This window comes from Equus przewalskii, chromosome 6, assembly GCF_037783145.1.
Source record: "Equus przewalskii isolate Varuska chromosome 6, EquPr2, whole genome shotgun sequence".
Taxonomy (NCBI): Eukaryota; Metazoa; Chordata; class Mammalia; order Perissodactyla; family Equidae; genus Equus; species Equus przewalskii.
The window spans coordinates 69267094-69290645 of record NC_091836.1 but is presented as its reverse complement, the minus strand read 5'-3'; the positions used below and the strand labels follow the sequence as shown (position 1 = coordinate 69290645).

At 48.1% G+C, this 23552-nt stretch overlaps 1 protein-coding gene across 22 annotated transcripts in view; it reads right to left on the bottom strand.

Moving 5' to 3' along the window:
• Positions 1-2238: 2238 nt before the first annotated feature.
• XRRA1 (X-ray radiation resistance associated 1) overlaps positions 2239-23552 on the bottom strand; it is a 58497-nt gene continuing 37183 nt past the window's right edge. For 7 of the 22 annotated variants that reach the window (XM_070624155.1, XM_070624156.1, XM_070624157.1 and 4 more), the window contains 9 exons: positions 21566-21606; positions 18266-18391; positions 11122-11215; positions 10241-10356; positions 7098-7448; positions 4295-4493; positions 3353-3519; positions 3110-3215; positions 2239-2707 (listed from right to left, as the gene is read on the bottom strand). In XM_070624155.1, coding sequence (XP_070480256.1) covers positions 2454-2707; positions 3110-3215; positions 3353-3519; positions 4295-4493; positions 7098-7448; positions 10241-10356; positions 11122-11215; positions 18266-18391; positions 21566-21606 — 1454 coding nt within the window. In that variant the 3' untranslated portion in view covers positions 2239-2453. Of the gene's footprint in view, positions 2708-3109; positions 3216-3352; positions 3520-4294; positions 4494-7097; positions 7449-10240; positions 10357-11121; positions 11216-11521; positions 11685-12629; positions 12738-18161; positions 18234-18265; positions 18514-21565; positions 21607-23552 lie in introns of those variants that run through there. The other 15 variants (XM_008526137.2, XM_070624158.1, XM_070624159.1 and 12 more) reach the window with 12 other exon arrangements.

Genomic DNA, 23552 nt, shown 5'->3' with positions numbered 1-23552 from the left:
TCAAGGACATCCCTGACCTAAGGCTGAAAGGATGACTAAGAAACATTAGCTCCCATATGGTCTTACGTAGGGCTTCCTAGGCGAGTAGCAGAGTTGCTGGGTAGCCTCCTAGTGGCTTCCTTCCTGGGAGTTCTACACTGACATGATTTAGCTATACGTGCGGGCAAAGGGGTCAGAGCTCTGTACACTCACTCTGTAAACAGCCTCCAAGATGGGGAAGTTAACAATCGAGAAAGTAGAATGAGCCTGGCAGCCTGGAACGCCAGGCTGAGACTAAGATGATGAAATGTAAAAATCCTGCATCAGGTACCAAAGGTGAATTTAAGCATAAAACAGGGAAAGCAACTCTGATATTAGTAGTCTGCTGATAAAGGATCAATAAAGCCAAAAGAGTAATGCCATTGTTTTAAACAGTGAGCAAAAGGCAAATAAAATGTGAGGCTGTATAAAACAATGTATCCAGAGAAGGGAGTGGCAATGCTGCTGTGCCCTGCACTGGATACAGCTGGAGTACTGCATCTAGCTATCATGAGTAGGGGAGAAAACCACAAACTTAGCAAGGCCAGGAGAGGCAACCAATTTATTCAGATGGATCCTATGTAGAATAACTTAAGAGTATTTGGCCTGAAGTGTAGCCACTTGAGATGGTCTCACACTAGTGAAGGGTTGGCCTGGCTGCGCAGAGAGCAGATATACTCTTGGCCAGAAAGCAGAGCTAGGATTACTGAGGGGCTTAGGGAGACAGCTTAGCCCAAAGGCTGGAACTGTCCGATGGCTTTCCCAACAAAGGAAGGGATGGCCTTTCGAGGGAATGAGCTCCCTGTCCCTGGATGTGCAGGCAGGAGCTGAGTGGTTTGCAGGAGAGACTGCAAGAGGCTTCCTGCTTTGAGATTGGAATAGCATGTTCCCAGAAGCCTTCCAGGCCTGAGAGCCTATGGTTTGGTGGTGTTTCTGGCTGAAGGCAGCAGTCCAGTTCTCCAGAACTAGAACCTAGTGAGGTTTACAGTGTGACTGTTGGGGTGGATTCTCGTTCCTAATGTTAAGAGAAGGGTGGTTTTGGGCCTCAGAAGATCCAAGGGGGTGAATCAGAATGTGCCCCTGTGCATGAGTGTCACTGTGGGTAACACTTTCTTACCTGGATCCTTCCAGGTGCCTGTGTGAATGAGTGAGATTAACTGTGGAACTTGATATGTGTGACTGTACGAGTGTCAATGTGTGTGTCTGGTATGACCACAACTGGGTGTAAATATTTTCTGGCCAGATGTGTGAGACTGTGTGGTTGCATACAACAGTATGCAGATATTTCTGAGTCCTAACAGAGCCTCACTTGCAATACGGCAGATACTCCACTGCGCTTCCCGTCAGACCTGTGGCTACAAGACTATGCTTCTATACTCACCTTAATTGCAACTTAGGCTGTGGGAGTCTGTGCCTTGCTGAGGATCCTTAAGCCTTGTGCTACTGCTTCCTGGACCCTGGGAACTGCAGGCCTGCTGCCCAGGTCTGAATTGTAGGCACTCCCTGGAGAGTAGCCTTAGGAGCAGGGGTTGCCCAAGTGAGCAGGCCACACCCAGCATCCAGCCCCAAATGCACATCTCCTGATTCTGCCCTAGTGGCCTCCAGATCCTCCTCTGTAGCAGGCACTGACTGCTGGGTACTCACAAGAATGAGGCAAGCCACAGGCTGCCTTGGCCAGAATTAGTTTACTTACTGTGAGCCAGGGCTGACCTTGCCCAGGGTCCGTTATAGAGCCACAGCCCACCATGTCTGCATGTGGGACTTTGTCTTACGTCCTGAATTAGAGGACATTGGGAAACTCCACATAAGCCCTCCCCTCAGCTTGTCCCACCTTTGTGGCCACAGCCATCTGATAGGGGAATTCCAAATCTTCTCTTCCCCTTTGCCCCCTATTTGCCCTCAAAATGGAAAAAGCTGCCCAACAGAAAAAGCACCATTTCTGGAGCCTGGAGGCCTTAGTTTTGTTCCCCCCAACCTCACCCCAACACACACACACTTTATTGGCTGTGGGCGAGTTAATTAACGTCTCTGAGCTTAGATTCTGTGCTGCTTCTCTGTTCCATCAGCCCCGTTTTCTGTCCTAGTGCCTATCACAGCACTGCTGGACATGTGTGGCTTGGGCAGGTTTCCCACAGGACTTTAGGGATGCGCATCAGCCGGGGATCTATCCCCAGTGTGACAGCCCGGCCCAGGCTCCAAGAAAGAATGCAGGCTACCTTGTTCTATGCACCCACTCTTTATTGCTGCTGTGCCAGGCGCCGGGTCCTGCCCGGACCAGGGAGGGGAGGTCCTGACGAGCTCCCAATTCTGTGTGGCCAGTGAGCAAGGCCAAGCCAAACTCAGAGGCCCAGCTCCAAGGTTCGGTGGAGGGCGAAGAGCCCTCTGGGAGGGCGTGGGGCCCACGCTGGGCGGTGCGCATGGCCCCGTGCATAGCCCTAGCCTTTCGAGTCACCTGCCGTGGGCTCCTGGCAGAACTCATCCATGATCTCGAGGAAGCGGCCGAACTTAGGCTGGCCCTCGCTCAGTGCCGGGTGGGCAGGGGGTGGCGCAGTGGCCCTGAACACCGTCCGTAGCGAGCAGCGTACCAGCCTCCGGTAGCGCAACCGAAACTCCTTCAGCAGCCGCTTGGCCTCCAGGTACTGCTTCTGGTTCACCAGACGCTGCTCCGTCCGCTGCTGCAGGACAGCTCCTGCAGGGAGAGAAGCCAGGAGGGGAACCAAGCTCGCCCTGGGTCCCACCTAGCCCAAAACAGCAGGGACTGGGTCCAGAGCCCCCAGAAAGTGGGATGCGGTGGGAGGAGGATGTTAAGGGGACTTAAAATTGCCTCTCCAGCTTGGGGCATTAGGAAGCCAGCGATGTCCCCTCTTGATTCTATCTCAAGCCTTAGTTCATAGGTCTATAACATGCCATGTGACTTTAGGCCACTACCTGCCTCACTCAGGCCTCAGTTTCTCCATCTGCACACGGGAAGGCTGGGGCGCATGCTCTCTAAGACCATTCCTGCTGACACAAGCCCTTTGCCTTATACCATCAGATGAGTAAACCTGTAGATCTCAGGTCCTGGCAGCTGAGACTGGGGCCAGAGCCGTACCTAGTGGAGCCTCTGTAATATTCCGGGGTTCCCGCATGCGAATGAGGATGTCGTCCAGCAGCTGGGCTCGAGTCTTCCTTGGGGGTGGAATAGGGATCCTCTGGGCCTGACAGAAGGTAAGAGAGGCAAGTGTTATCCTAGTCTTATGCTCAGGCTTTCCTGGCCTCACCTCCTCACACAGTCATAGCAACAGGCAGGGAGCATGTGGGGCACTGGGAAAGCATGGCCTGTAGAAAGCTGTACCTGTGGGAGTCCCAGGGGGCCATTCGCACGCTCAGGGAGGCAGAGGTTTACCCGTCTCTCCTTGGGAACGTAGTGTTTCTGAAGCGTGTCGAGCTTGGGCTTGGAGGAGCGGTAGAGCAGCGGGTGCTTCAGCATGTGCTGCAGAGCCTGGACATTCTTCTGGATTCCTGCGCACAAGGGAGGGGCGAGTGAAGTCATTCCCTCTCCTCCGGCTGCAGGCCTCCTCCAGTTTCTTCATCCCCAGTCTCACAGCAACCCCAGCTAAAAGGATTTGCGAGGCCCCGAGGAGGAAACCCTGCTCCCACATCTCCCCCGGTCTGCTGCAGTGCCTGACCTTCCACCACTCGTTCAGGGCACACTTGTCCCCTGTGAGCACGGATCCTAATGGAAAAGTGACACTGGAGTGGGGAGAGGGGCTGACCCCAGTGTAACCCCATTAACCTCAGGGGGTTACACTGTGGGGACTGACACCCCAGAGAGCACAGCTGAGCGCCACTTCCTTTCAAAGGACAAAAGTGTTAACACATCTGGAAATAAGGGGCTCAGAGAGGGCACTGCCTCCTTTGCCTCAAACCCAATAAGGAGGATTTTGGACGTTCAGTTTGGGGCTTATGTGGGCTGCGGAGGAGCTCAGGAATCCGGCCGGTCTGGGTGTTTGTTCATCAAACCCTTCCTGGAGAGGCTTTTCCCACCAGAGTGTCTGGTCCCAGACTGGCTGGAATCTCGAAACAGCTGTGTCTCGCTAAAAGCCAGCGAAGACCTAGGCCAGGGGTCCCGACATGCAGGGCTCCAAACCGGGACACCAGCAGGGGCCCTTTGACAGACATTCAGACAGAGGACAACACTGGCCTGGAAGAGGCTTGGCGTCAGCCTTGGCTTCGCCCTGACTTGCTCTGGGCAGTGGAGAGGGCCCCTTGCCCTGGAGCCATTCTCCACACATACCCTTTGGCTCGGTGAAGGCGGGATCAGGCTTGGCCGTCAGCAGCTCCTCATAGCCACGGTACTTGCTGGGGAGGGAGGCAGATATGCGCTTCCTCCGAGTCCTCTTCACCTCTCTGGGTGCTTTGGGTGGTGGTCTTTGGTCTTTCTCCTTCGTCTCTGAAACCCCCCTCTCGAGGGTGGAGGCAGGCAGCCCACTCACCTGTGCCCAGGAAGAAAAACACATGCATTCATTTCATTAACACTCTGAGCATTAGCTCTGTGTGGGTCCCCATGCTGGGCCCTGTTTAGGGCAAGAAGCAAGACTGGGGTGAGAGGAGGCAGACATGAAAATAGACAATGACCATTCACCTTGATGAATGCTGTAACAGAAGGGAACACAAGGGTTGTGGGTGAGCCGCAGGAAGCCCTGACCCAGCCTGGGGGGACAGGAAGCTTCCTGAAGGAGGTGATGCCTTAGCCTGAACTAAGTCTCGAAGAACCAGGAGAGCCATCGCCAGGCAGAGTCGGGAGAGGGGTGGGCCGCAAGCAATGAGGAGGACTGTTGCAGGCAAGGAATGGCATGAGCAAAGGCGCACAGGTCAGACACAGCAAGGTGCATGTGGGGGAACTCAAAATTGGTACAGCTGGAGGGCACTGTGAGGAGACAGGCGGCTGGAGCAAGAAGCAGGGCCCCGATCAGTAAGGACCTTCCAACACCAAGCTGAGGGTGTTTTGCTTCTGTTTATATTTTCTTTCTCCTCACTGTGATGCCAGCCATGGAGGAGTTTTAAGGGGCTGAGTGAACATTGTTTGAATTCACATTTTTAGCCTGCTCTAACGGTTTTATAAGAAACATCCTTCTGAAACCTGTATTTCATATAGGAATGTAGTTATACCCTTTATTAAAACTTATGGTTGTCTAAAGAAGAAACAGAAAATCTGAACAGACCTATAACAAGTAAAGAGATTGAATAAGTAATTTTAAAACTTCCCACAAAGCAAAGCCTACCAGATGGCCTCAGTAGTGAATTCTACCAAACATTTAAAGAAGAATTAATATCAATCCATCACAAACTCTTCGAAAAATCAGAAGAAGAGGGAACACGCCCAGCTCAGCCTCTGAGGTGAGTATTACCCTAAAACCAAACTAGAGAAACACATCACAATAAAGGAAAACTACAGACCAATATCCCTATGACTGTAGACACTAAAATCCTCAAAAAATACTGGCAAATTCAATCAACAACATAAAGAAGAACTAGATTCCATGACCAAGTGTGATTCCTGCCAGGTATGCAAGGTTGGTTTAACAACTGGAAATCAATTAATGTAATATACTATATCAAAAGATAAAGGACAAAAGCCACAAGATTGTCTCAAACAGAAAAAGCATTTGACAAAATCTAACACCCCTTCATGATAAAAAAAAACCACACTCAACAAACTAGGAATAGAAAGCAATTTCCTCAACCTGGTAAAGGACACATGAAAAATCCACAACTAACATCCTAATTAATGATGAAAGACTGAAAGCTTTCCTGCTAAGATTAGGAATAAGAAAAGGATGTCTCCTCTTGTCATTTATATTTAACATTGTACTGCAGGTTTTAGCCTGGGCAATTAGGTAAGGAAAAAATAAGATTATTTTTTTCAACCATGGTGACTCATAATTGATTGTATTGCCTTGGCTGCTGGGAAGCTCAGAATTGCATTTAAGCAATACACTTCTATTATGAGACAGCAGTGCATCATGTGCATGTTTGAGTGACAGATTATCCTTGGACTTATTATTTCCTTCCCTCTCTATATTTTTCCTTGATCCAACTCTCTCAACTGTTTTTTTATATTTATTTGTTTCTACTCTGCTTTGTTCTACAAAGGTTCAGATATAGTTCATAAAGATACTTTTATACTGTATGAATTTGAATGTCACCACAAGTCATCTGTGGAGTAAGTGAGAGATGGATGGAGGGAGAGTTAGACATAAATGTGTGGAGAGATGTCCATCTTGGAAAGGTCAGGCAGATTGGAGGGGCAAGACCGGAGGTGGGGAGATCAGGAAGGGCAATGGTACAATAATAAAGTTCAAAGGGGCCTGCCAACTCCTCCTGCCGTATGTTTCCCTTTTCCTACATGTCGCCCTTCTGCTGCACCGACACTGAACCATTCGTGGTCCTGCACATACCATTTTAACTTCCTCCCTCTGCACCCTGCTTCATGCTGTTCCCTCTGCCCAGAATGCCCTTGCTGCCCGCATCTTCACCTTGTTATTTCCACCTCAGCCTGCAAAGCTCAGCTCATCTGAACCTCTTCCAGGGAGCCCTCCTGGTCTAGGGCAGAGACATCTCTCCTCCCTCTAGGCTCCCAGCCCCTGGGTTTTCCTCAGGCTCAGCACTGATTGCATGCATTGTTCCCGTCCGTCTCCCTCACTAGGCTGGGGACATCTCAAGGGCAGGACCCACATCTCATGCATCTGTGTTGCCAGGATTCAGAGGCAGCATCAGAAGTGAGGTGACCTTAAGCAGACAGGCAGAGGCAGCAGCAAACCTTCCCCCCAAATTTGTCAGAACCAAGTCCCAGCCAGACCCTAGATGTTGTCTGTGCTACAGGGCCATGACTTGTCCCCACGGGTGTCCCTACCAGTAGCCTTCTATCAGTGGATCTCCCACAAGGGGCTTGCAGGCCCTGCCAGGGGTGCTGCCTTCTGGTTTCCAGACCTGTCTGTGCTTACTTCCAGCTGCCCACAGAGGTCCAGCCATCCACAGGCTACGCAGGAACCTGTGGGAGCGGGAACAGGCGGGCAGGGGCAGGTGGATTCAGACACCTGGGTCAAGAAGATGGACTCTGTGCTCTCGGTGTCCTCATCTGACTGGTGCGGCTCTGGGCTGAGGCGGCCGGCTGTGTCGCTCTGGTGGGCTGTCGTCTCTTCACGATGCACAGTGGAGTCGGAGCAGATGGGAGGCAGTGGTACGAATGTCCGGTGGGACAGGGAAAGGCCCGCCAGGCCCTCGACAGGCATCTCTGGCTCCAGAGTAGTACTTTTGACAGTGGACGGCTCTCCAGTCAGCCCTGCCACTGACTCCAGCATCTCCTTGGAGGAAGACTTGACCGGGGTCACGGGTAGGTGGTGGACAATCAGAGGCTGCTTTGGCACCTTCGGGACTTGGGTTTTCACCTGTCAGGGGATAAGGGCTGGACTAATCTCTCCTCCTGGACCTCACCAGCCTAAGACCACTCGGTATGGTGATCAGAGCTCTGGGTGAGGGTTCATGGGGGAGACAGGGGACAAAATCACACTTACTGGGCATCTATAATGTGTCCTGTGCATGACATACGTTGTTTTATTTACACCTCAAAACTACTCAGTGAATAATTATCCTCATTTTATAGACGAAGAAACAGGCTCAGAGAGGTAAAATGACTTGTCCAAGGTCACAGAGTTATGCAGAGGCAGAGCCTGGACTATCTGATTCCTGTTCTGGGCTCCAGGCCTCATTCTGCATCCCTGACCATATCACTGCGGCCCTCAATAGCCTTATTCCTCAGATTGAGGTTTAACACCCTGCCCTTGACTTTCCTCAGGGACTCCTAGGAGGGCATGGGGGTGATGGTCCTGCACTTTCTGGAAGGCGGCAGCACCAGGCCCCTTTCAGGATGCTGGTCCCTGTCCCTCATATAAAGACCATGAGGCAAATCTCTCTCAGGCAGGTTCAGGACCAGGGAGACAACTTCTTTCCTGCTGAACTGCTCAGCTTCCCTAACTAGCAAACGACTGTCATCCATCCTCCCCTTCCTCTGCTTCAGCTGCCACGGGGAAGCCACGTGCTCAGCTTCCCTTGGCTGGCCTAGTTCCCCCTCTGCTCCCTAGTTACACAGTAGGTTGTTTTTATTCTTTGTCAAAGGTGTCTGGCCCACTTATGTCTGTCCTTTCACAGACCATGTAGTGTAGTGGAAAGATCCCAAGCACTGTTGTTAGAAAAGTATGGGCTGGAACACAGTTCTGTCCTCTGAGCTCTGTCTCCTCCTGGTGAAATGGGAGAGCGGTCCCTGCCCTGGCTGTCTGGTGGCGTTCTCCCAACAAGATGACAGGTGCAAAGGTACCTAACAGTGAGGAGTGTGCAGGATGACTGTTTTCTAAAATAAGGTTCTTTTTAAGAAAACATTTCCTTTTTACAATATGGAAAACTTCAGGGTTGAAACCTGAAGGCTGAAGGACCCAGAGTCTTTTTTCAGAACCCATGCCACAGCGTCCCAAACACCAAGTGCCATCATTTGCCGGCTGGGGGGAGGGCCAACAGGTATTCCTCCCCCTCACAGGTCTGTTCCTGAGTGCCGGGGGAACGCTCTTCCTCTATCCTGCCACCACTTTCCCAGTCCCTTCCCGAGGGAAGACTGGGCAACCTCATTGGTCAGAGGTTGACGGTCATGGGTCCTTGTCCCTGGTGAGCTGGACTGCCAAGCATCTAGGCAGGCAGTTTTGTCTTCCATTTGTGTTCCCACACGTAAAGGGCTCACTCAGCTGCTTGGTTACATGGTGGCTGGGTCTGCGCCTGCTCTGGCAGCTTCTCCAGTTTCCCTGTTCTGTCCGTGGCTAGGCACATGGGAGGGTCAGCAGCCTCCGTCCACGTAACTGACTGAGGGAAAGGCCCGGAGTCAGCTGCGCACCAGCACAGCGCTGGAAGCACACTGGCGACATGCAGGCATCTCCAATCCAGCTAGAGGCCTAAACCCCTCTCTCCAGTCTGGCCTGCACTGGGGGGTAGACAGTGCCCGCCCAGATTAACAAAGCATTGCTCTGCTTCTCATTTGGCCACTGGTATTAGTGTTTCTCCTCTATCAGTCGGAACCTTAGAGCTTCCCTGGGCCCCAACACTAACTTTTAACAAGTAAGTTATTTCAGCTCTCCAAGTCTGTGTCCTCGTCTGTTGTGAGGATTATGGGATAGCAGAGCATCTGTACAGAGATCTGTACCTGGAGAGAGTATTAAGTATCTGGCTCACTCTGCTTCTGCCCCTCCCCCAGCTAGCTGACGGGAAGGGAGGTAGGAGGATCCTTAGAGGAGGCAACAGACAAGGGGAAGATGATGGAAAGCCTTTGAATTTCTGCCTATTTCTGACTTTAAATGCTGCTCTGGTCCTCTGAGGGCTGCAGACAAGAGCCTGGCTGGACAGACGCAGGCTGCAGAGGGGGTGGAAGGGAATAACTATATCTAACGTTTGGGACCAGCAATGCCCAGTCTAGCTTTTGGCTATAGGAAGACTAACGTTCAGAGGGGAGGAGCATTTCATAGAAAGTTCTGAAATCCTTCAGATCATGGAGGGATTTATTTGACAGATTAATCGCATCCCAGAAAGCACATCTAAGACCACGGGTTGGGGGAGGCCCAGAGACGGCAGATCTCTCTCAGCGTCCCGAAACTCTTCTCAGGCAGGAGGTGTGCGTCCTGGGCCGGGCGCAGCCCTTCACGACCACCGTAGGGGACTATCACTTGCACTGGAACGGATGCTGGGAGTTTACAATGTATTTTCCTATCTGCTGCTTCATCCAGGCTCTCAGCAGCTCTGAGAGGTTTTAGAGTTGAGAAGCTGAGGCTCAGAGAGTGAAACTCCTGCCCAAGTTCAGACAGTGATGGAAAGTGATGGAGCCAGGCTCATACTGGACTCACTTCTCCCCACGTCTCCACAGCTTTTTCTCTGGGCCTCAGTTTTTCTGTAAAATTAGGGGGCCAGACTCAAGGGCCTCCAAGGCTCCTCCCGACTCTGACTTTTGGGTCTCCTGACTGACTGTCCTGTTCCTCCTGGGTATCTGTATTAACAGATCACGGAAAGAAGACACTACTGCTCCTCCAAACCTAAGGGCAGGGTCCAGGCTTCGTGGGCGAGAGCAGCTCCACGGCCGGATGGTCTGCAGGCATTAACACAGGCTCCACTCCCCCTGGGGTTAGGGCTCCTGCCTTGGAAACCTTACCTTCCATGAATCCTTTTGAGGCATCAAAATATGGTGCTTAGCCTTTACTGTCTTCCTTCGAATTAAGTGGATTCCCAGCCGCTCCTGGAGGAAGCTTTTCAGCAGTGAAGGCAGCCCTGGGCCATGGTAGGAAAATAACATTACGATTAGCTAACGTTTACTGGGGGCTTACTATGTGCCAGGCATGGTTCAATTGCTTTACACGTATGAACCTACTTAATTCTCACGCCAACTCAGGATGTAGGTACCTATATTATTCCCATTTAATAGGTGAGGAAACTGAGGCACAGAGAGGTTAAGGAATTTATCCAAGGCAACAAAGATAGTTTGGAGCAAGGATGAGAACTCTGCTGGTATCACTCCAGGGCCCAGGATTCTAAAATGCCTCCAACTGCTGCATCTTGAACAGTGGGTCCCACTGCTCATGCAGCATCCACTGCATTCAGCATGCTCCAGGAGGGGAGGGCCCTGCACCCCTCCCCAACGGGGAAGTTGGAAATGAGGTCACTATAGACCTACTCTGCAAAGCGGGGTATCACCTAAAGAGCTCATGCAGTATCTAGATAATTCTGTGTTCCATTCCCAGCTCTGCCTCTTTCTTGCTGTGTGACCTTGGGTAGCTGATGAACCTCCCTGATCCTCAGTTTCCTCCACCCTGCATGGGAACAATAATGCCTGTCTTGCAGGGTTGCTGTCAGGATGAGCTGGTGCAGAGCAGGTGCTTAGCAGTGCCTGTTGTTTTCTCCACCCAGCACTGCACCATGAACCTCGTCCACGATGCAGAGCGGAGGCCAGGGCTTGGCACTGAGGAGGTGGAGATGAGGGTGCCCACATGACTTCCTGGGCCCTGGGCTGGGGGCGCAGCTTTGTGGGCACCATACCTCGTGTATGGGCCACCAGAGGGTTGTTATGGAAGACGAGCTCACAGAGAGATGGGAAGAGAGCTACCGGCAGGATGGCGTCTTCCTTTGCGATCTGTAAGGAAGGCAGGAGAGGGCCTCAGGTTGACACTGCCCCCCAGCACTGCCCCAGTGTCTCCAGGCTCCACACCGCACACATGCTCGCTAGGACTGGGCTGCAGGTGGGGACAGACTCGCTGCTGGGCAGTGTCTTATCCCTGCCAACCTCACCTGCTCACATTCAGAATACCTTGCCCTTCCTGTCCCAAATTCCATCATCCCTGTTTTGTTTTTGAAAATTAAAAACTTCTCGCCCTTTTTTATACTAGCTGTGTAGCCTGTGCCAAGTATCGAGGATGTTAATGACAAAGTAAGAACAAACACATAAAGCACTTGTCTCACGAGGAGTCCGGCAGTTTGGCAGGGCACTGCCTTTGACTTCAGGACACAATCTGTCCAACACTTCACCTTCCTCTTCACACCCCATCAGTCTGTCAATGGCACTCCTGATGGTCTCTTTCCCTGAGGCGTGTCCTGGCACTGATCTGGGGAGGGACAGGGGACGGGAGGTCAGAGGGACCCAGTCCTCTAAGGCCTAAGCAGAGCCAACGGTAAGGGAGGCCTCCTGGCGGGCTGGGGCCCAGGGGCTGCTCTGTCCCCGTGAAGCCAGCTCAGAAAGGCAAAAACTACACAATCCTTGTCGAGAAGAGTGGCTGGAGAATCTGGGGAGGGTTGTCTATTAGCAACAGAAGAGCATCAGATCCGTCAGTATCAGAGGGGCCAGGGGTGGGGCAGCGGCCTTTCAGATGCCTGGACACGCTGAAAGCTGTTGGGTCAGATTCAGGGCCCACAGAAGGCACTAAGGGCTGGGGGCTAGTGGGGCACTTCCGTTTGGCTTCCTCTGGAGCCTCACTGGGCAGCACTACATGCCCACTGGGCAATTAACCTATTCATTCGCTTTCATTTTTGTTCATTCAATCAACAAATATTTACTGAATGCCTACATGTGCCAAGTGCTTGGTTAGGAATAAGCAGGACAGACCCAACTCCTGTCCTCAAGGAGCACTGCCTAGTGAGAAACAAGCATTGAAGAAACAGGAACAGAAAGGAGAGCAGATTTACAACAGTGATTAGCGCCACAAGAGGGAGGTGCATGAAGTCCTAGGGTGATTTGACCTAGGCAGGGAGGTCACAGAAGGCGTCCCCACCATCGAAGGATGGGTAGGAGGTGATTAGTGACGCAGTAGGGGATGGAGTATGTGGCAGAGAAAGCTCTGTATTAACCAAAACCACTTCCTCTGCTTTCTGGGCACATGGCTAGACTGTATCTTCTTGCTTGCCAGGCAGGTGGTGTGGTCTGATGACTCTGTGCTAGCCAGCGCATCCTGGGTGGAAATGATAAACCCCATTCCAGGCACAGCCCACTCAACACCTCCTGCATCATCCTCTACATCTCTGCCACCCTCCCCCACGCTCAACCATCTACCCACCAGATGCATAGGCTCCAAAAAGTGCTCTTAAGGCTCTGTGGGATGACAGATCCACGGCCAGAGGGGACCTGGGTCTCTGAATGAACCTCTGAAAGGCCACCAGCCAACCTGGAATATCCACAGCAGACTTTGTGAAAGCAAGAAAGAAACTTTGATTGTATTAAGTCATTGAGATGTTTAAGTTTGTTGCAGCAGCTCGTATCACTTACTCTAACGCAGAGAGGAAGTGTTCCATGCAAAGAGCACACTGTATGAAAGGCCTCACAGTGAGGAGAAGAGCCTGCTGGTGGGCTTTAAAGAAGGCTAGTGGCTAAGAGCAAAGAGAAAGGGTGCTTGGAGCAAAATGAGGCTGCAGCTCCAAGTAGGGGCCAGACCAACGCTAGTTAAAGATTTTGGTCATTGAGAAGCCTATTAGGTGGATTCTTAGAAATATGAGGATCTCATCTGACAAGACTTGGTAATGGATTAGATATAGGTGGGGAGGAGAGATGTGAAGGAAAAAGAAATACCAAGGACCACAACCAGGTTTTGGCTGGACTAACTGGATGGATGATGAAGCTATTCACTAAGATATGGAACAATGGAAGAACACCAAATTTGAAGGGAAAGATCAATAATCCATTTTGGATATGTGTACTCTGGAGGTAACTTTGAGACCTACAAGTAGAGACGTCAAGTAGGAAGTGGATACACTGGTCAGGAGTACAGAGGAGAGGTCCGTACGGGAGTGATAAATTTGTGGGTCACTGTTCATGGGCCAAAGGGTATGTGAAGCCATCCCTGGAGAGAGAGCATAGGGTGAGGGGGGAAAGGGACTAGGATGGGCCTTGAGGGACCCTAACATTGGATTATCTACATCAGGGATTGGCAAACCCTTTCTGTCAAGGGACAGATAACAAATGTTTTAGGTTTTGTAGTCTATACAGCATCGTAACTACTCAACTTTGCTGTTATAGCACAAAAGCAGCCATAGACAATTCATGAACGACTAAGTGTGGGGGCTCTTTTCCAACAAAACTTTAGTTATGGACTCTGAAATCTGAATTTCATATAACCTTAACATGTCATGAAGTATTATCCTTCTTTTGATTTTTTCCAACCATTTAAAAATGTAAGAATCACTCCTAGCTCAAAGGATATATAAAAACCAGAGTTGGCAGATAGAGCCCACGGGCCAAATCTGGCCCCCAATCTGTTTAATAAAGTTTTGTTAGAGCACTGCCATGCTCGTGCGTTTTTGTGTTGCCTCTGTGCTACAAGGGCAGAGTTGAATAGTTGCAACAGAGTAATATATTTATTATCTGGATCTTTACAGAAAAAGTTTGCTGACGTCTTTTCTAGGCTCTAGAGGAGGAAAGGAGGATGAGCCTACAAAGAAGCCTAATATGCGTTAATAAATAACTACATAATGGTGGTTAAAGAGGATGCAGGGTCTCCTGTATGCAAATCAGGTGGTCAAGAAGCAGTCACAACAGTATGGGGCATTTAATTTTGTCAGGATGCAAAATTCCATCCATCTGAATCAGGCAGATAAAAAGTCGAAGAAAGTGACAATTAAAATTGGTAGAAAGCTGAAAGATACCCAGGTCATGGGTGTCACATTTTTTGTGAAATTAAGTCCCAGCTGAGAAATATGGGCTTAGGATTCTGGCCGATGTTGTAAGCAGAATTTGGCCCTCGGGCTAGCCTGTTCCCTATAAGGTGAGTTGAAGGCCCCTGGAAATAAATTCAGGTTCCAATGACAACTTGAAATTTCTGCCCAATTTCCTTCGGTTAAGGCGAATATAACAATCTGTCAAATTTATGAACTAAGTAAATATTAGGTAAAAGTTTAGTGAAAGTGATTATTTTACTTTTGGCACAAAAATTACTAGATTTCTCAGTGAATATTCTAGATGCATAAGGTCTGTTTGAAGGCAGAAGTGGTTTTAAAATTTGTAATTTTAATATACCAAACATTAATTTCAACACAGGCATTCCCTGATATGATCAAATCGTTTGTTCATCTAACAAACTTCCTGAGCACTCATCACGTATCAGGTGAGATGATGAGGATAGAGTTGTGAGTAAAACAAAGTGCTAGCTCTCAAAAACCCTACCTTCTGACAGCAGACAACTGACAACAGACATAAAGAGACACTGTTAGGTGGTAACTGTCATAAGGAAAACATCTCATTTAAAAACCCAAGTGAGAATGTAGAAAAACGGAAATAGTGCTGCTCCCCTCCTAACCACAAGAAAAACGCTGAATAACCTACAACATCATAACTTCTTGAGTCCAAGAGAGAGCTAAGGCCTCAAGGCAATCAAGTGGCCGCAAATCTAAGGAAAGACAGGCACCTCCAAGGATAGATGGGAAGCGGCCCCCAGCTCACCTGTGGCAGAACGTGGGAGGAAGAGAGGGTGAGTGCTACACAAGCATTTAAGAAGAAGTCAGCTAAAAATGTTAATGAATTGCTAAAGGCCAAGTGTGGGCTAGTAAGAGGCCAGAACTGCTGAGAGCCGCAGACACAGGGGAATTCATAGTCACTGGTGTGGGAGAGACTGGACGCAGGGAGGGAGACGGGAGAAGGTCTCCTCGGGGGTGTAGGCCTGGAGGAGGAGAGCAGCTGCCACCGCAGGAAAGGCAGGAAGCCTTGCTAAGCCTTCTCCCTAGTGAACAAAAGCCTTGAGTTGCTGAGGAAGGTCAGCAAACCCTGTAGGGCCAGGGCCCTGCATCTGGGGGAGGGAAAAAATTAAAACCTGGTCTCCAGCAGCAGGGCAGGAAACCAACCTGGGCCCACTACATTTCAGAAGTCTCCTGCTGCTGCAGGAAGGGTAGGACCCCTGAGAAAGGCCCGTTCCTGAGGCACAGGAACCTAGGGCCTGCTTAAGTCTGGGGCTGGACCCTCCCTTTGACCCCCTACCACCAGCCTGGCAAGTGCTAAGTAACAAGCAAAAGCAGTCTATTGCTTGGCTGGGGAGGAACTAGAGTGTAGACATAAAGCCCTCAGTGTAGGAACCCAGGGAAGGCTGCAAGCTGAGGACAGAATGGGAACAGGAGAAAACGCTCCAGCACCCCAGCAAGAACCAACTCCATGCTGTCCAAAGGAGATGCACTTTCAATCCAGAGCCCTAATTAGGTTGAAAGTAAAAGGATAAAAAGAGGTATACTATGCAAATAGTAAGCATAAAAAGGCTGTGTATCTATATTAAAATCAGACAAAACAGACATCAAAACAAGGAGTATTATTAGAGGCAAAGCAAGACAGTCATAATAATAAAAGGATCAACACATCGGGTAGATATAAGAATTCTAAATGTATATGTACTTGATCTCCAAAATACATGCAGCAAAAACTGACAAAACTAAAGGGAGAAACAAAGGAATCCACAATCATGACTGAGGATTCTATCTCACCACTCTCAGTAACTGACAGGACAAACAGACAAACAACAGCACAGAAAAGATCTGAGCAACATGCCTAACCACCTTACCTTAACTAACATCTATAGAACACTGTCCCCCAAACTGACGAAGACACACTTTTTTATCTAAGTGCACATGGAATGTTCACCATCATAGAATATAGGATGGACCATAAAACAAGTTTAAATAGATTTCAGAAGAATGAAATCTTACAGATTATTGTTATTTGACCACAACAGAATTAAACGAGAAATCAACAAATGTAAGACATTTAGAAAAGTCCCATATATTTGGAAATTCAACAACTCAGACTTCTAAGCAACCCACGATGGGTCAAAGAAGAAATCACAACAAAAATTTAAAATATTTTAAGTGGGGCCGACCCGGTGGTGCAGCGGTTAAGTGTGCACATTCCACTTCGGTGGTCTGGGGTTCGCCAGTTCAGATCCCGGGTGCGGACATGGCACTACTTGGCAAGCCATGCTGTGGTAGGTGTCCCACATATAAAGGAGAGGAAGATGGGCATGGATGTTAGCTCAGGGCCAGTCTTCCTCAGCAAAAAGAGGAGGATTGCCAGCAGATGCTAGCTCAGGGCTAATCTTCCTCAAAAAATAAATAAAAATTTTAAAAATTAAAAAAATAAAATATTTTAAGTGAATGAAAATAAAAACACAAATCACAGTTTGTAGGATGCAGCTAAAACAGTGCTTAGAGAAGAAATTTATAGTTTTACATGCTTATATCAAAAAGAAGAAAGGTCTAATCAATTATTTAAAATTACACTACTTAGGAAACTACAAGAAGAGGAGAAAATCAAATTCATTGTGAGTAGAAGGACAGAAACAGAGTTATGAACAGAAATCAGGGGCTGGCCCCATGGCTGAGTGGTTAAGTTTGCGTGCTCCACTCTGGTGGCCTAGGGTTTTGCCGGTTTAGATCCTGGGCGCAGACATGGTACCAGTCAACAAGGTGCGCTGAGAGGATGTCCAGAGGGACCTACAACTAGAATATACAACTATGTACTGGGGGGCTTTGAGGAGAAGAAGGAAAAAAAAAAAGATTGGCAACAGATGTTAGCTCAGGTGCCAATCTTAAAACAAAACAAACCTGTTTGAGTTTAATTTAAAAAAAAAGAAATCAATGAAATGGAAAACAGACAAATAGTAGAGAAATCCAGTGAAAACAGCAGATAGTTTAATAAAAAAAAAGTCACTAAAAGTCAATAACTTCTATTTTGGATGAATAAAATAAGAGAAAAGACACAAATTACCAATTTCAAGAATGAAAGAGGGACCCATAATGCATTTTTGGTCCACTGACTTTCTACAAGGGTTAGAAGACCACACAATGGGGAAAGAATAGTCTTTTCAATAAACAATGTTGAGAAAACTGGATATCCACATACAAAAGAATGAGGTGGAACCCCTATCTCACACCATATACAAAGATTAACTCAAAATGGATCAAAGACCTAAATATCAGAGCTAAAATTATAAAACTCAGAAGAAAACACTTGGAGAGTGTAGCTGTACCAACTGCTTACCTTAGAAGGAATGTAAGCAGAGTACCTTAAAAGTTGCCTGCATTTCAGACTTAAGTAGGGCTCAATAAGTGGGGTTTACAGGAAGTCAAACAGGACACGGATATCGGAAAAATAAGTTAACACAGAAGATGTTAAGGAAAAACATGTTAAATCTGTCTCACGGACTTTACATCTGCTGTCCTTTAGGCTAGAACAAGTCTCATGTTACTCCACCCTTACTTTTCACCTCACTAGACTCATTCAGATCTTGGCTTCAACACCACTCTCCCGAGACCTTCCCTGACCCCGAATATTAGGTTAGACTCCCCTGTCGTAGACTTCCTAGCACTGTGAATTTCTTCAAAACACTAAGCATGCTTATATTATGATTATTTGCCCAGCATCAGTCTTCTCTATAGGTGACGAGCTCCACAAGCACAGAGGCTGAATCTGTCTTCATGCAGCTGTACACCCAGTGCCCAGCACAGACCCTGGCATGTGGTAAGTGCTAAATAAATATCTGTGACTGAATGCATGGACTCCTGCCTTGGCCTGGACTCCCTCCACTTCACCCACTCTGAGAATTCCTGAGCCCGCATACCTGTAATGCAGGGAATCGGAGGGCTGGCCTTGAGGCCAGAGCAGCTGGCATCCCACCCTCCCATCTGTGCCCCTGAAGAAATAGGGAGAGAAGCAGAGAGTCACCTTGTTGTAGGCCAGGCTAAGGTACCTCAGCTCTGGGAAGGGCGGGGCCAGCGTCTGGTTCCTGGCCTTCAGTGACTTCACGGGAAGAACCTCGAATATGGGAGGAAGTGCACATACCTTGGTCGTCTTAGAAGGAAAAAAAAGTCAAAGTCAAAGTGCCTTGATGACAAAGAAGCGGAATGCTGCCAAGGGCCAAAAGACGCTCTGTATGGAGTGTGGTAGGAAAAATGGCCATTCTAGAAAGGCTTGGCCAAAAGAGACCTCTAGGGTCATAAAGGGATATGTCACCAAGGAACCAGAGTTCTGGCTCCAAGTTCTCTGAGGTCACACAGTGAGCTAATTCTTTGGTACCCAAAGTTCCAGTTTCAAGTTCTGTAAGGCCAAAGGATAATATAGCAGTGATGTAGACATCAGAGGTTCTTTGCCCCCACCTTCCACCCTCTGTCCTACAGGAAGTTATCCTGAACTGGCTCAGTTCTACAAAGTTGGGCTAAAATTTCTCCAGAAGGCAAAGGGACAGGTGCTTGCATTGTTAAGGGGACTTTTCCTAGTGAGGAGATGGAGAGGAGGATTGACATGAGCCTTAAACACCCAGTTTGATGGGCTAGCTCACATCCTATAGTGGAGGCTCTTCATTCTAGGATGAAACGAGCTAAGCCCTGAATGACTTGAGGCAGGCCTTGGGGCCTGAATGTGGCATGGTGCATCTGGGTCATTTGCAGGGTCATGGTCTCTCAGCACAACCCAGCCTGCCTCGGGGTCAACATGTTTGATCAAGCAGAAAATGGAAACTGCTGGATTAACCATGCCTAAGTCAGTTCATTCACTGATTCCTTGAGTTAGACGGGACCAAAGGAAATTACAGGGTAGATGTTAGGCTAATGACTGGGTTCAGATGAACTAGATTCTGTTCCAAGCTCCATTAATTGCTGCATAATCTTACAAGTCACTTAAATTTCACTTGTTTGTTCAATGAACGTTTGTGGAACACCTACTTTGGGCCAAGTATTTTGTACGGTTCTGGGGTCTAACTTGTAAAGTCACACAAGTGGGACAGGTCAGTCACGGGCAAGAGTAAAACAAAAACCAGTGATGGTGCTTGGGAAGTTACAGAACTCTCCTCTCCAGGTGATCCGAATGCAACCTCCAAGAGGCCAGAGTGGAATGTGGCAGTAGTCTGGTAAGGCAGTCTCCTCAACTGTGCCATTCCCTACTGGAGCAAGGCTATGTGAGCTGAAGGGGGCAAGTCAGACTGGAGCACAGAAAAGAAAAAGCCAGACAGTCAGGCTCAGGGGTATCTAGTACTGTCCAGGAGCATGAGTGTCTTGACCTGAGGGCACGACTGACCCTGTTGGGGACAGAGAGGGCCCTGTCTTAGAGGAGGATGCACCTGACTTTGATAGAGACCACCAAAGTCTCAACCATCCCACTCCCCTCTACATTCTCAGATACCAAAAAGCTGGGTTCGGAGCACTGAGCAACCTACCAATTATCTTTCACTTCTGTGGTAGACTATTTAATGGCCACAAGGCCCTCCATCCCATATGCATACACTTTTGCATGTGACACTGATGTTCCTCCCATTCAGAGGTGGAGTCTATATCTCTCCCACCTTGAAACTTGACTGGCTGTTGTAAAATAAAGAATTTGTCTGGCCTTTGTCCTGGGTTCTTGGCACTGAGCTTCTAAAACCCTTGGAATTTCCTGAGTGATAGGAATGTCTTTGTTATTCACAACCCCTTGGATCACACCTGAGTTTACGCTAAAAAGAAAACTCAGGGCAGGGGCTGGCCAGGCCAGAAAGACAACCATGTGATTTGACAGTTGGGGCTTTGAGGCAGTCTGACCTCTGAGGAGGGGAGAGGGGCTAGAGATTGAGTTCAATCATGTGGCCAATGATGTAATCAACCATGCCTATGTAATGAAACCCCAATAAAAGCTCTGGACGCTGAGGCTCAGGTGAGCTTCCTGGTTGGTGAACATAGCAGATGTGCTGGAAGGATGACACACACTGACTCCATGGGGAAAGGGCAGAGAAGCTCTGCATTGGGACTCTCCCAGACCTCACGTTATGTGTCTTTTCATTTGGCTGGTCCTGATTTGCACCCTTTATAGTAAAACTGTAATCATAAGTATAGCACTTTTCCTGAGTTCTCTGAGTTGTTCTGGCAAAGTATTGAACCTGAGGGAGTCGTAGGAACTCCAGAATTTATAGCCAGTTGGTCACAAGTGCAAACGGCCTGGGGACCCCTAAACTTGAAGCTGGCATTTGAAATGAGGGCAGTCTTGGGGACTCTGCCCTTAACTTAAGGGGTCTGTGCTAACTCTGGGTGGGCAGTGACAGAACTGCTGTGCAGTATCATACTGGCCTTATGACTTGCTTTGACCAATAGAGTGTGGCTGAAGTGCCATTGCTCGAATTTCAGAGCCTTGCAATTCGCCCTTGCTCTCTTGGAACCCTGATGCCGCCATGCTGGAAAGAAGTCCAGGGTGAAAAGACCACATAGAGATGCCAAGCCATGCCAGCAGTCCATGAGCCCAGCCCCTAGCTAACCAGCCAGCTGCATGAGTGAGCTATGGCAAAACCAGTAGAACCATTTAACCAACCCAAATAATTGTGAGAAATAATAAATTGCTATTGTTTGAAGTTAGCAACTGTTGGGTTAGGCAGCAATAGTTAACTGATATAATTTCTCACCTAGTTGTATCTGTGGGGAAGTGTTGTACTGAGCTGCCTCTCAAGGACGCATGTGGGCTAAATATGTGGTTGTACTTACCGTAAATGAATAAATCAATATCTAGGTAGTGCATCAGTCTTTGTAAGCTTGGTTAGTGAGCGTCTACCTTGAGAGAAAAACCAATTTTCTGTGCTGACAAAAATCAAGTGTCTAAGCCTGTGACACCAAGGATAACACCCCAGTGGAGGTGCATTTGGCAAGGATCACTCGCTTTTGGGAGCTCTTGTTAGGGAGCTGCTGGGCATCATCGTGGCAGCAGCCTCAATTCAATGCCAGCTTGACCACTTGAGGCAGCAACCATTACTACTGAACAGTATCTGAGAACAAGGTAGGCCAGCCTGTGGGCTGTGCAAGGTCAGCAACCTGTCTGTCTAGTCCACTTCAGCACCACCACAGGCCAGCACAGTGCCTGGCACACAGTAGGTACTCATTATTTGTTCAATGAGTGGGCTTCCTCAGTGCGATATATATAAATGCCTCTCATGGCTCCATTAGCTTATTTTTATTTATTAAAATTAATGTTGTAACCCAAGGACACAAATATAAAACAGGCAGTTCCTACCTCTGAGGTTGAAAATCCAGGGTAAGATGAGAACACAACCTCTGAAACAAAAGAGAAACAGAACAAACGTTGGTGACAGCATGGACTGACCCCCAGAGAGGCCAGAGTCTGAGTCTGCCACCCACTGTGTACAGCAGGGTGCCTCCTAGAGGGGGTCCTCAGCTCCACTGCTAACTGGGAAGAGGAGCTGGCTGTGACATCTGTCAGATAATAATCCCTTTGAACTTAGAATAAAATCCAAACTCCTTGGCCAGGCCTCTGAGGTCCTGCCTGATCTGGCCCCTGCCTACTTCTCCAACCTTATCTCATGCTGCCCTGACCCTCACTCACTCCATTTCAGCCACACTGACCTTCTTTCTGACTTGGGAACAGGCAAGCTCTTTGTAGCCTCAGAACTACTGGGCAGTCAGTATTGATCAAAGGCAAACCAACTGAAGAGAGCGACGGATATAAAAGATACTCTGTCAGAGGATTTGAAAATACTGTGTGTTATATTAGAAACAGAATGTGTTAAGACAATGAATTCAGGAGAGATACCAGCAACGCGGTAGTTAAGGAAGAGGCTGCAGAGTGATCTCACTCCTGGGACTATTAGAATGAGGTGAGCCAATAAACAGATGAGTTCAACCTAATAAAGAACAGCCTCTGCTGGGACTGGATCCTGTGCAGGCATCACTCACCTGTGCCCTGGAAGACCACACGGCATAAACAATTTCCTCTACGACAAGTGTCTAGAAAGGAGTTTGGGAAAGGTTTGTGCAAGGAACAAAGGAGTCAGCAGGAGGATGGACCATGACTGCAAGTGTGGGTGCTAAGCAGTGATCCCCTGGAGAGACAGAGCCCCATATGTGGAGAGATGAGCTGCAGTCCACTTGGCCTGAACGCATGTCCCGCCCCTCCCCAAAGTCTCAGGAAGCAGCCCCAGAAACCAGAACTGCATCCCAAGCTTCTGATTGGATAATGTTCAACAAGAAGATGGACAATCAAGAATCTCCTAATATTTGAGGAAAATTAACACTATGAAAAAAAGCCATGAAATATACAAGACAGAAGAACTAGGATGGGAAAAAATCCCACAGTTTATTTAACAGAAAGAATAAAGACTTTAAAATAGAATAATTGGTATCCTCTGAGGAATTCAAAAGGCTATTTCATTCAAAAAACAAAAGCAGGTTATTATGGAAGAGAAGCTATTAACAATTCTGTGACTTTAAAATATGACAATCAAATAAAATATTTAAATGTGCTGGACAGAAAAACAGACCCAGCTGAAGAGCTAATTCATAAAATGGAAGACTGAGCTGAGAGACTCTCTCAGAATGCAGTACAAAATGGCAAAGAAATAAAAAGGAATAGAAGATAGATCCAAAACTTTCAGCATCTGATGGCATTTCAGATAGAGGCTACAAAGAGAATGAAAAGAGGAAAAGAAAATTTCTCCAAGATGAAGGAGACCACACATTTTTGATGGGAAGAACCCTTGAGGTACTTGACAGCATAAACAAAAGAGAGCTGCATACGTAGACGCATCTTAGCAAAATTTCCAAAGGATAAAAGGGAAATCTTAGGAGATTCCAGACAGCAAAAATAGGTTTCCTACAAAGAGATGAGAATCAGATTGGCATCAGACTTCTCTTTGGCAACAATGAATCTAGAGGGCAATGGAGTAATATCTTCAAAGTTTTAAAGGAAAATTATTTTAAGCATAGAATTCTCTATTCAAGCAAATTAGTATTCAAGTATGACAACAAAATAAAAGTAATTTTGGATATTTTAGGGACTCAGAAAATCTACCACATGCAAACTTTCTTTGAAAGAATCATTCAAACAGCAAAATGAAAAGCAACACAAAACAGGAAACTATCTTTGTGACTATGAGAAAGGGAGATACTTCTTAAATAAGAACACAAAGGCATAAAGCATAGGGTAAAATTGGATAGATTTGGTGTTACGGGCTGAATTGTGTCCCCCCCAATTCTTATGTTGA